This window comes from Chiloscyllium punctatum, chromosome 49, assembly GCF_047496795.1.
Source record: "Chiloscyllium punctatum isolate Juve2018m chromosome 49, sChiPun1.3, whole genome shotgun sequence".
NCBI classification, from domain to species: domain Eukaryota; kingdom Metazoa; phylum Chordata; class Chondrichthyes; order Orectolobiformes; family Hemiscylliidae; genus Chiloscyllium; species Chiloscyllium punctatum.
Window position 1 is genome coordinate 39,423,889 of NC_092787.1, and position 13,206 is coordinate 39,437,094.

The following is a 13,206-nucleotide window of genomic DNA, read 5'->3' on the forward strand; positions in this document are numbered from 1 at the left end:
ATGTTTTAAACTCAGTTGTATGAGGGGGCTAGACACAGCACCATATTTGAATAACTTTTGCCAATTTCTGCTGTTGCCAGATCAGAAACACCACAGTTATCTAATCATGTAAGTCATTACGTAATTGAGACAAAATAGTAAAACTAACAACTTATGACACAAATAAACGGTACAGAGGGCCTTTCTTCCCCAAGATGACTGTGTCAATACCTGATGATGATGATGATGATGACGTGTCAGTTCACAGGTGAATCAGGTGATGATGTCAAGTCCTCCACTTGCTCGGTGGGAGAGCCTTCCAGGTTCTCCGGTGCCTCGGGGGATGTCTCCAGGTTCTCCACTGGTTCCACGTTCTCAGGTGGTTCCGGAGAGGTTTCCACGTTCTCTGGTGCCTCAGGGGACGTTTCTGGGTTCTCCCCAGGCTCAGGAAATACTTCTGAAGTCTCCAGTTGTACAGTGGGAGATGGTTCCAAGCTCTCAGGTGGCTCGGGAGATGTTTCCGGCTTCTCTGATGGCTCAGTGGGAGATAGTTCCAAGTTCTCTGGTAGCTCGGGAGATGTTTCCAGATTCTCTAACGGTGTGGTAGGAGACCCTGCCAGGGTCTCTAGTGGTTCAGGCGATGTTTCAGCTTCTAGTTGAGTAGAAGAGGCTTCTAAGGTCTCTAATGGTTCAACTGGTGATGGGACCACTGATTCCACCTGCTGCTGCTGCTCGTCTTGCGGACACGTTTCTGCCATTTTAGCTAATTCACGTTCCATACGTTGTTTGCACGGGCAGCACTTCTGAGTGACCAACTCACATGGGCATTTCTGCTGAAATTCTGGAGCTTGGCTCTCCATTGGACCAGGCTCAGTGCTGTCAGGACCCTGACCTGCTGCTGTTCCTTGACCTCCCTGAGTATCTGACCGGGGCTGGTCAGCTGCTGAAGATCCTTGCTGGGCTTGATTCAGAGCTTGTCGCTCCATTGGGGTCGGGATGTGTACTCCTACACATTCCAGTCCAGGTTGAATCATAGCTCTTGCTTGGTATTGAGCGAGAAGAGATTGAAAGGCTTGACTACCATGAGGGAAGTATTTCTCTTTGAAACAGTAGTGTCCAGGGGGATGGAGAGGGGTTTTCCCACGATAAGCAGGCTTACGGGATATTGAACCGCCCATGTCATGCGGTGCATTTAGGATATTGCCGCTACTGTCTACCAATACTTTTGGCCAATGTGACCGGAATGGGATTGATGAGCCCATCATGTTTGCTGCAGGGATTGTTTCCTGATGCCCAAAGATTGCCCCAGCATCAAGCAGCAGATTGAGGACTGCTGACTCGCAGAGGTGGCAATGCTGTTGTCATGGGTATTGTAAGTTGGTTGCTAAGTAACAGCTTTACACTGACAGTAAGATAACCCTTAGGCTCCTGAACATCCAGCAATTTACAACAGAGCTGCACTCAGAGGATGGATGTGTATAAACAGATTCTCGATACCCCAGAACCACATTATATACCTGGGTAAGTCACATTCCCAGACAAGAGAATAGAAGCAGCTTAAGAAAGGATGCAACAAGAAACTCCAGTTACCCTGTAACAATGAGTTACTACATCATGGCTGCCTGGCTGGCTGAGTATTTCAAACACTTTCTGCTTAGATTTCAAATAAAATATTCTTTACTATATCAGGAATCTCTGAGGACAATCACTGTCAAGTCTTTAGCCTGTACTCCATCCCAAATCATCTCCATTACCACAGCACCATAGTCCATCTCATCCATCATTTATTTAAACTTTCCTTCATGTCTTTGTCATCTACAGGTGCAACTATTTTCTTGTTCTTCTGTCCTATCATATTATACCCTCTATAAACTTCAATTCCTCTAAAGCTCTGCCACAACTGTCCAAGCTCACTCACTCATTGATCTTGTGCTTGTTGACCTTACACCTTTCTGTAATTTTAAAATGCCTGCATTTCTGTTGGAATCTCTTCATTGCCTTAGGCCATTGATTCCCTTTGCCTCTGGCTGGCCTCTTACACAGCCCCATTTCACTTGATTCTAATGTTGATGGCTGTACCTTTGATTATCTACATCCTAGGTTTTGGAATACCACCTCTCTCTCTCTTTCTCTCTCTCTCTTTCTCTCTCTCTCTCTCTCTCTCTCTCTCTATCACTTTGGCCTAATTCTTAAAACTCATCCACTTTGACCCGGATACTAATTTTTAAAATATATCTTCTTTGCTTTGCTATCGATTCTTCTTTGATTACGTTTCTGTGGAACAACTTGGAATGTTACCCTATTCTGAAAGATTTGGGCAAAATAAGCTTTGCATTGGTTAATGATAATAAATCTGGAGCATCACTGATTGATAGTAGTAGCCACGCTTCTGACAGATTTGACCAGTATTTCTTATTTTTCCATCAATGCAGGAATTGCTGACAGGGATTAATTGTCCGTCCCTAATTGCCAAGTGGGCAGTCAATTGTTGTGGGTCTGGAGTCACATGTTGGCCAGACTAGGTGAAGATAGCACCTTTACTTCCCAAAATTACAATAGGAAACCAGATTTGTTTTTGACTTAAAAGCAACAGTCTAACCCTAATGCATGGACACAGTGAGGCTAGTTCTTAAATTCCAGTTTGTATACTGAACTCAAATGTCACCATCTCCCATGGTGGAGATTTAAACATTAGCCTGGGATCGTCCATTACTATCCCAGTGACATTACTATTATGCCAGTGCCTCCCATCTGATACTGTGCAGCATGATGGCTCAGTGGTTAGCACTGCTGTCTCACAGCACCTAGGGATGTAGATTCAATCCCAGCCTTGGGTGACTGTCTGTGTGGAGGTTGCACATTCTCCCCGTGTCTGTGTGGCCCCCCCCCCATTGGGTGTTCTACTTTCCTCCCCCAGTCCAAAGATGTGCAGGTTGGGTGGTTTAGCCATGGGAAATGCAAGGTTACAGGGAGGGGGGGGGGGGTATACTCTTTGGAGGGTCAGTGCAGACTTGATAGGCCAAATGGCTGCTTATGCAGTGTAGGGACTGTGTACAGTGATTAATACTGCATATGCTGGAAGCACTCAGCAGGTGTGGCAGCATCTGTGGAGGAAAGAAACAGTGTTAACATTCAGGTTTCATAAATTTTCACCAGAATTGCTCTGACCTAGAATATTAGTGCAGTTACCATCTCCAAAAATGCTTTCCCAGGCTGCTGAGTATTCCCCATGTTTTCTGTTTCTACATAAGTAACAAGGGATTAGTACTCCATGCTGTTATGGTTTGATTTGAACAGTTTGCGAAATCAGCTTGGAAGCATTAGGAGAAGGTAACCAATCAGCCTTTTAAGCCATCCCATTTAACATCAATGCTGGTCTCTATTAGTCAGTGCATAGATCTATTACAGATTAAAACCGCTGACTATCAAATAGGCTTCCCATAAAACCTAGCAATCTCTGTGCCGGGGATAACCCCTTTCCAACATCAATTGCAAACTGGTCCTAAGTCACAGGGATCTCCATGTGTCCATTAATAGTGATGTCATCAAGCAAGCAAGTAGCCAATCATATTGGTGTATTCTCACAAACAAGAAACCAGGAAGTATGTTAAGGATGGAACATAAAACAGTCCAGCACAGGAACAGGCCCTTCGGCCCACAGTGTTGTGCTGAACATGATGCTAAACTAATCCCTTCTGCTTGCCTTTGGTCCTATCCTCCCATTTCTTGCTCATTCATGTGCTTACCTGAAAGCTCTTTAAATGCCTCTATCATATTTGCCTCCGCCACTATATCTGGCAGTGCATTCTGGGTACCTACACTCTCTGTGTAAAACAACTTAGCTCTCACATTTCCTTGAACATCCCCCTTCTCACCAATAATGCATGCCATCATTAATAATAGCAGCATTCTCTTTGGGACACAGGGATGGGATTAAGATGGATGATGAAGTGTGAGAAACAAACTTTAAAAAAATTAACATTTTATATAATTATGGACAAATTTTATATTCATCAAATGGAATTGATCTTTCAGATGATCGAGACTCTTTAGCAGAACTAATGCATTTAATATATTCATTTTCTTTTATCATTCATGGGGTATGGGCACATCTGGCTGGGCCAATATTCATTGCCCATTGCTAGTTTCCCATGAGAAGATGGTGGTACTTCTTAAACGACTGAAGTCCACCTGATGTAGGGATACCCACAATCCTGTTAGGATGCAAGATCCAGGATTTTGACTCAGTGACACTGAAGGAATGGTGATATATTTCCAAGTCGGGATGGTGAACGGCTCAAAGGTGACATTGCAGGGTGTGGTTTCCCATGAATCTGTTGCCCTGGTGACCCTGTGCTTGAATCACAAGAGGTTAGTTAGCAGGTATGGCAGATAATCAGGAAAGATAGCAGAATGTGAGGGGGAATTGGATACAAAAGTAGGAAGGTTATACTTCAAGCATAGTGAGGCCACATCTACATTACAGTATTGATCATCTTATTTCAGGCAAGTTATCAAACAATGGAAGCAGTTCAGAGAAGGTTTACTAGGCTAATACCTGGACTGAGTTTGTTGTCTTAGGAGGAAAGGTCAGACAGGTTAGGTTTGAGTCCATTGGGGTTTAGAAGAATAAGAGGCAATGTGATTTGAACATCAAAGATCTCAAGGTGTCTTGACAGGGTGAATGTGGAAAGGATGTTTCCTCCTATGGAAGATTGTAGAACTAGGAGTCACTGCTAAAAGTCAGGGGTGAGCTGCTTAAGACAGAAGTAAGGCCATTTTCTTTCCTTTCAGAGTGCCCTGAGTCTTTGGAACTCTCATCTTGAAACAGTAATGGAAGCAGAGCCCTTGAGTATATTGAAGGCAGGGGTGGATAGATATTTGTTACGGAAGGAGGTGAAAGATTACCAGGGGTAGTTGGGATTGTGAGATTGAAGTTATAATCAGATCAGTCATGATCTTATGTGCGTTACAGTGATGGTGATATCATTGAATGTCATGAGGTGATGATTAGATTCTCTCTTGTCTGACACTTCTGTGGCACAAAGGTCACACACATATCTGCTCAAGCCTGAATGTTGTCCAGGTCTTGCAGCATACGGACACTGACTGTTTCAGTACACGAGGAGCCACAAATAATGCTCAACACTGTGCAGTTGTTATCCACCTTCAGAGTCATGATGGGAGAAGAGGCCAATGTGAAGCAACTGGGCCTCAGTCTCACACACACACTGCAAGTCAGCAAACTTCCACATGCTAGATCAAAGCCAACAGGGCAGCACTGTGTAGGGGGAACTCAGACAGGCACTGGAATAGAATATGGAAGATGAGCATTCATCAATCATGTTGATTTTAATGGAGTATTGGATGATCCATTTGAGAAAGGTGTTGTACAATGTTTATTGTAACCAAATAAGCCAGTCACAGAGGGAGCAGCCAGTAAGTGGATTTGTTAGTTGCGTCCATTCCTTCTGACTCCATCCCTTTCTCAGTTGTGTCCTTGTGATGCTGAGGCTATGCAGAGAACAGCAAAACACCACCGACCATGTACGGCAGGATTACCCACAATGCTCCTGGCAGCAGAAGCTAACTTTAACAGCCCATGACTCCGTGATGTTCCACGTGGTGGCGTGGGTCACACATTCACGTGCCTGAGCTACAACCAGAGTCATGGGTCAGGTAGTAAAGTGGTTAGCTCTTATCACCCAGGAATCACCCTTTGGTTTTCGATTGATGCTCACTGTGCATTTCCCCAGAGTGAAGGCATCGCGACTTTTTGTGACTCATTTGGCTAGGGAAGCAGTTACAGTCCGACATCTCAGTTAACAATCCAATCGAAAGCTTCAACTGATGTGGTGTGACCCCACCAGGAGTGGATTGCTCGGAGGAAGAATTCATTGATCTGCCTCGGATAGCTGTTCCATTCCCCTGGGCTCCCTGCTGTGGACCCACAATATCACTGCTGTTTGCAGTCAGCCAGGAGCTGCTCCATCAGGAGCCGGAACTGTTCTCAGTTTGTAGTTCCGGTAGGAGCTACTGGATTTCAGATGGCCATATGGATTTTTATTGAGAGAGTCCGGGGTTAAAGGAATGTTTGGGAGTTATCTGTCAGGGAGTGAAATTCTTGAAGGAAGATGGGGACACTAGGGAGGTTCCTTGGGAAGGCTGCCACAGGAAGCCACTTGAGTTGCATAGTTCTTAACATCCCAGAAATAAGCTTCATGGCTTCTATAATGTGGTTGTTGATGAGCATTATTTGTTGTTGAGTAGATCCAGGCCAGTGTCTATATGTTCCACTGTCTAGTGATACTCACCAGTTTCTGTATAAAATTTAATTGTGTTTTGCTCCAATGTTGTGATGGCATTTCTGGTCGGTCAATGTATGGTTAGGATTGATGCCAAGATATATTGGCATTAAGTCATGGGTAAGTGGTCAGTCACAGATCTGGACGTGACGTTCCTGAGGTGGGACGCTGCCTTGGAATGCTTGACAGCATTGAAGATACAACGTAAATACAAGTTGTTGTTGAATGCATGATCAGAATGATGAAGAACACCAAGATTGATGCTCAGGAACTGTGCTGCTTCTCAATGTTCCGAATCTGAGCATGGGATGTCACTGTGGCTCCAAGGAAGCTAACCTATGCTCAGAAGTATGCACAAAGTGATGCCACTGATGGGGAATGTTGGGGGTGGGTATGTGGAGTGACGTCAGGTATAGGAAAGTGTTGCCAACCACTTGTCAGAGCCAGGGGCAGCTGCCCATTGTCCTCTGGGCATCACAGAGTTACCATTAAATGCCCACTCATTAAGAACCAACTGAGAGTCAATTGTTCGCATTGGTAAACAGTTGAGTAAAGTCCATAGTCCTCTCCAAAATGTGTTTTGCTTGTATTTCTCATACAGATATACTGGATATGCCCATACAATCCCATTCCGTTTTGGTAAGACTTACGGGAGGATAACCCACGATATCTTGAAGAATCCAAGAACTGCTCGAGCTGACCACACACTCCTGTCACCTACCACTGGGGCCCCTGACTATTATCCAGAATACAGTGACTACTGTCCTCCTGATGTGTCGGACCAGATCCACCCACAGAAGCTTGTTCCAGGTTACACTGGTGAGTCATATGCTACAGGGTACGTCCCATAATCATCCCGAGGTTTTGTCATGTTCCACGGACCAGTATCAGCATTTTTATCCTGTTATGAAGCAACAACGACCATCATCACTGACAATCCAGTCCCTCAGCATGGTCACTTTTACACGGTATGTGAAGCTCTTTAAACAAGACAAAGTAGGGCTCTGTGGTTAACAGAACATGGGTGAGAAAATCATAGAATCCCTACAGTGTGGGAGCAAGCCATTCAACCCATGGATTCTACACTGACCCACCAACAAGCAACCCACCCAGACCCATGCCTTTCCCTTGTAGCCCAAGGCTAACCCACCTAGCCTGCATATCCCTGGACGCTATGGGCAATTTAACATTGCCTGTCCACCTAACCTGCACACCTTTGGACTGTGGGAGGAAACCAGAGCACCCAGAGGAAACCCACACAGACACGGGGAAAATGTGCAAACTCCACACAGACCCACCTGAGGCTGGGAATCGAACCTGGGTCCCTGGCGCTGTGAGGTAGCAGTGCTAACCACTGAGCCACCGTGCCATGCTAAGCTGACTGCACCTACTATCCCCAGGCAGTCTCCCATTCAAGTACTAACCAGGCCTGAGTCTACTTAACTTCTGACATCAGACAAGATCAGGCGTTTTCAGACTAGTATGTTCAAGGGAAAAGCAGAGATAAAAATTTAAAAATGTCATTAATCTGATTCTAATGGACAGTGGTTAAGGAAGGAGATGATTTGAACAGTCATTTAAAGACTTGAAAAGGCTGCCAGCCTCAAATTTAATCATAGAATTGCTGCAATCCTGGTTTCCCAGGACTCAGGGAGTTATAAGGATACGAGAATGATGGAAAAAGTAGGTAATCAGTGAAACCCAAAAGGAGCAGGAAACCCCTGGTCATCAACCTGGGAAAATCCATTCACCCGCCCGTACACAGCAGTGCAGGGATAAGATGGGGAGACCCCGAGAGAAAGAGAGCCATTTCCTGGGCAGGCAATGGAGAGAAATCTTTAGGTGATCTCATATACTATGTAAAACACCCCTCTGCGTTAGATAGGGGGAACAGAGGAGGCTTCTCGGGCTTCACGAGGGACAGATGTGTTTTGAGGGCAGGAGGTGCATTAATTGGGTTGGGTGGAGAGGCCTGCGTTGAATTGGGACTAGGGTTGTGGGGAAGAGAAACCTGTATAGGCAAGTGTGGGGAGAGGGTGGGGAGACTGAGCATGCAAGCCAGCTAAAAATTTCTGAGGCTGACTCCACGGCTGAGTGTCCCTGCTGGATTTCTTATGGAGTCCAGTAGAATCCCAGCTGAATCGGTCATTCCCTGTCAAACCTAGGAAGGACCAGTCGTTACCAGTTCAATCCCGCCTCCTTCCCGACTGCCAGTGAACCTTTCCATCTGCCCTCAAGAGGTAGCCAACACTTTAAATGAGGTTCTGCTGTTATGAAGCTCAATGCTTCTGAGTTTGACATAACCCAGCCACAGTCCCTACTCAATTCACTGTGAAGATTGTACACATGTCTCTTCAGCTCTGTTACACCAATCCTGTTCACAGTCAGCTCCACATATACTGTACAAATCACAATATAGTCTAGATATCCAGAACTTAGAGGACACTGTACAGAATTAGAATATCCAGCTAGCAAAAAAACATTACAAGGCAAAGGAAAATCTAATAGAATGCTCAACTGCACATTTAAGACTGGAATACAAAACAGGGAAGTGATGATTCAGCAGGACCAAGCCGTGATCAGACTCCATGCAGAGGAACTGTACTCAGCTCATAGGTTCCAGCCCTCAGGAGACATATGTCAGACTAGTAGATAGCACTGAAATCCAGATTCATACAATTAACAAGTACCATTAGTTGCATCGCCTTTTACTGAGTGAAATGTCCCCTGGTAGTTCACATCAGGAGACACTAGGGTAGGTGACCAAAAACTTGACTGTTCTGGGGCACCTTAAAGGAAGAAAGAGGGACAGAGAGGTTTAGGGAGGGAATTTCAGAGTTTTGGAGTTAGCTAAAGACACAATCAGCGATGGTACAGTCAATAAAATCAATGATGGACTCAAGGGTTAGACTTGGAGATGCAAATGTAGGGATTTGAAAATGAGGTTGAAAAATTTAAATCAGACGCTTGTGCAGGCTGGGAGGTAATGCAGGTCAGGACAAAATTGATCATGGGACTTTCTGTGAGTTAGGTCATGGTCAGCAGAGTTTGGGATGATCTTAAACATGGATCTTAAACAGGGCAGACTGACCAGCAGTGCATTGGAAGGATCAGGTCTTGAGATAAAAAAAAGTCGAGGTTGATGATATCAGCAGTGGATTAATTTAGGCTGGGTCAGAATCAGGAAATCTTCAGAAGGCGAAGGTAGGCAATCTTACTGATGGCCTGGGCGTGTGACCCTGAAGTTCATCTCAGAGCCAGATAGAAACTAGCGGGCAGTCTGGCTCAGTCCCAGAGACTGGTGTCTAGAAAATGCATCGAGTTTGTGGTGGAAAACAAAGGCAATGCTTTTGATCTTCCAAATATTGGAGAAAACTTCTGTGCACCTAGTATTGGATATCGGACAAGCAAGTGTAAGAATTTGGAGCCAGTGGAAGCCTTGACAGAAGTGTGGTAACGCTGGGTATTATTAGTATCGAATATAATGTCCCTTCAGCATGGCAACAGGGAAATGCCGATTTAGCACTGGGTAAAGCTTACTTATAGAAGATAAAGAGAGGAGACAGGGGTCTGTACTTGATTTCGACTGTCATTTCCCCTACCCTTGTAAGGTGTGTTTTGAGATGTGCAAAGTTAACAGAGACCTAAGGATGAAGAGGCATCGATCTTAGATTTCCTGACCATCCCTCATGCTCTCTCCTTGTGTGGCATTCCATCAGCCTCAGAGATATCATTATTCAAGATGAGACATTAAACCTGCCCTCTCAGGTTATAATAAAAAGCCCAGCATCTGTTGGAAGGCCAGGAGAGTTACCTCTGGCATCCCACATTTATTCACAAGCAATATTAGTGCAGCAGACTAGCTGGTCAATATCACGTTTGTGGGAGCTTGCTGTGCTCAAATTAGTCAGGTTTCCGACATGACTAAACTTCAAAAGTAATTCCTTGGACAGAAGATGCTTTGAGACATTCTGTGGAATGAATTTGAGCTCACTTTCTCTATCTTTGCATTTTATATCCACCAGCTATTTAAATCTTCATCCAATCTGACCCCATGTTCTGGTTGTGCTACCAAAGTGGGTGACGACATTTGAGGAACAAGTTGACTATTACCCAATAGAGTAGCACTTTCCAAAGCAGGGAACCAAGTTGGTCTTGTGAGAAACAAAGCTCACACACTTCAATAATTGCAGTCCGACACAAAATCTGAATCAGCAGTGTCCTTTATTTTACACTTGCAAGTGGGTGAGATGTCCAGTGCCTATAAGGTAGAGGACATACACACACCAAGTTCAATTCATCCATAATATTTATATGATTTGATGTCTTTTGTTTTACATTGCTCCTCCCCTGCTTACATCGTCCACTTCCCTAAGACCGGCCCCCATTACCTCTGTTTATCTCTTGCCTTACCCGGCCTTGTCTGTGACAAAATGCTTATTTCTGGCCTCACAAGACTGTTTGATCTCATCCTGCTGTAGGTCATTGTTGGGCATATTCTTTCTTCATCATTATCTACCCCCTTCAGCTGTGCCTTTCCCGAGGCCGTTCTGATCCCTATGACCCTTTTAATTGGGGTTTGTTCCTGTGTTTTTGTAAAAGTGGGAAGCAGATGTTTATACCTACTGTTTGTACAGGCGTATCTAGCTTAACTTCATCCTCTCACAACATCTTATCTATTTGCCCGTAATGTCTACCATTGTTTCATTGGCACATCTCATTCTGACATACAATTTTAGCTAATACAAAAACAATTATACATTTCCTCCACATCGTTTCCATTCTTGTTGACTCAGCTCTTGGCTAAAACAATTACACACTGGTGTGAGCTCATTTACTTTGTAAAATGGAATTGCAGAAGTAACATTAATTTACCTATATCCCACAATTCCCCCTCTTTCTTTTAATTACCATTTGTTATCTTCTGCAAATATTTTGTTTTTAAGCATCGCCCCCGAAATTCGCAAGCATCATCCCGGAGATTTCATCCATCTTGGTCTCACTCATCTGCTCATTATTTAGTCGATAAAGTCCTTCAGCCTGATTCCCTTTTAGGGGCATCTGTTTCATTAAGGCTGTTTCAATCAGTCTTTGGGTGAGTCCTCGTATACAGAGTATGATACAACAGCCAATGGCCACTAATACCCCGACTACTACTATCAGGGAAGTAAGGATAGAAACACCACTCCCTTCCATTTTCCAAACCATGATTCCAGCCATCCTGTGAGAGATGTATCTACTCCTGAATTCTCAGCCAGTTCCTCTGCTAAGGTAGTCAATCCCCTTAAGACCCGAGTAATTGAACCATCAGGTGCAGTGTTATTAGGAATAAAGGTACAACAGCTTCCTCCTAACATCACACACACACCCCCTTTTTCTGCTAAAATCATATCAAGGGCGATTCTGTTTTCCCATGCCATCCTACTTGTCGCATCAAGCTGTTCTGATATTCCTTTAACCGCATCTCTTGTATAATTTATAAGTCGCTGTTGATTATAGAAAATGTAATTTATCCAATCTACATTTTTATTAATTGTTACCCACCAAAAGAGAGCTGACTCAAAGCCTGCTGCAATCAGGTTACGAGCCTTGAATTCATCTGGTACTCCCCTAGGGACTCCTACCGAATCGAGATAAATCCTGTCATCGAAAGGAGTGTCTAACAGTGATCTCTTACCCCTTCCCTTTTTCCCTCCTATCTTTTCCTTCTCAAATGCCAGGGTAAATGGAATTGCCAATTGTACAATTGCACATATCCCTCTCCAATCTGGAGGTAGCATGGGTCTTAATATTTTGCCCCCACAGTACCACCACAGATCCGCTCGGGGAACCTTTAGTGCTGAGTAGTTCCCTCCCTTCTCCGTTTCGGTAACATTCTTAATCTCTGTACATACTTTCAGCTCCCCCAAATCTTTCGACCGACTTGTACCTCGTCTACGCACACACGATGTGTGATTTCCAACTGCGGCAGAAAACAGGGGGGGGTCCTTTTGCATCTTTCTTCTCCAAGGGAGGGAACATCAGAGATAGGGAGGAACAATTCCTATCATTCCATGCAGTCTCATCCTGATACAGGGCTATCATACATTTCATGCCCTTCCTGTCTCGCTTCCACCCGAGCGGAAAGGGAACCACCTGGGCCACTGGCCGACCGGAGGCACATACATAGCAATTGCTTTTGTTCAGAATTTTCACAGTATACTTTACCCATTCAACCCAGGCATTTGCATCCCCATACCCAGTTTCTATTTCAATGGTCTGTTTCAAGTCCTTTACCTCTATAAATTTTACTACTTTAGGATCAGCGGGAGGGGTGAAAGATTGTATCTTATTACCCAGTAGTTCTACCCGTTTTCCCTGTCCCACACTAATTCGGAAACAACAGCCCAAGAAATCCTTCCCATTTACTTTCATTTCTATCCCAAATGTTTCATTTAATTGTATCTCATAGGTGGCCCCACCCAGGATTGTTTCGTGTCATGTGGTTTTCCTTATTGTTAGGTATATTGGGTTACACTTTTTATCAGGGCAATCGCGAGCTGGTCGGAAGGGGGTCTGGTGTACTGTGACGAGACCATTATACTAAGTACCGTACCCAAGGCCATCCCCATAGGACTTAAGGTGTATCTCAGAGCTGCGGTACTGTCTCTGATTATCTACATCCCCACAATTTACTAAGCTACATACATCAGCGTCTATTACTTGTGGGTTATCGGATTCAGGAACCGTTAATAATACATATGAAAATGATATTTGATGAAATGCCAATACTAAGAGAGCTAGCATCATAACTCTAAGCATTCCCAGTATTCTAAACATCATGCTGAAGCACAAAAAGACTTAATATACAATCTTACAGAAATAATCCCGCGCTCGCGTCGCCACTGTATAATTAGTTACTCAAAGTCTCTTTAGTTTGAGT

At 44.3% G+C, this 13,206-nt stretch overlaps 1 protein-coding gene across 1 annotated transcript in view; it reads left to right on the top strand.

The window, feature by feature from the left end:
* Positions 1 to 4,264: 4,264 nt before the first annotated feature.
* Positions 4,265 to 13,206, top strand: part of LOC140469285 (ciliary microtubule inner protein 2A-like) — a 43,097-nt gene continuing 34,155 nt past the window's right edge. The window contains exons 1-2 of the mRNA XM_072565627.1: positions 4,265 to 4,350; positions 6,886 to 7,103. Coding sequence (XP_072421728.1) covers positions 4,265 to 4,350; positions 6,886 to 7,103 — 304 coding nt within the window. The remainder of the gene's footprint in view (positions 4,351 to 6,885; positions 7,104 to 13,206) is intronic.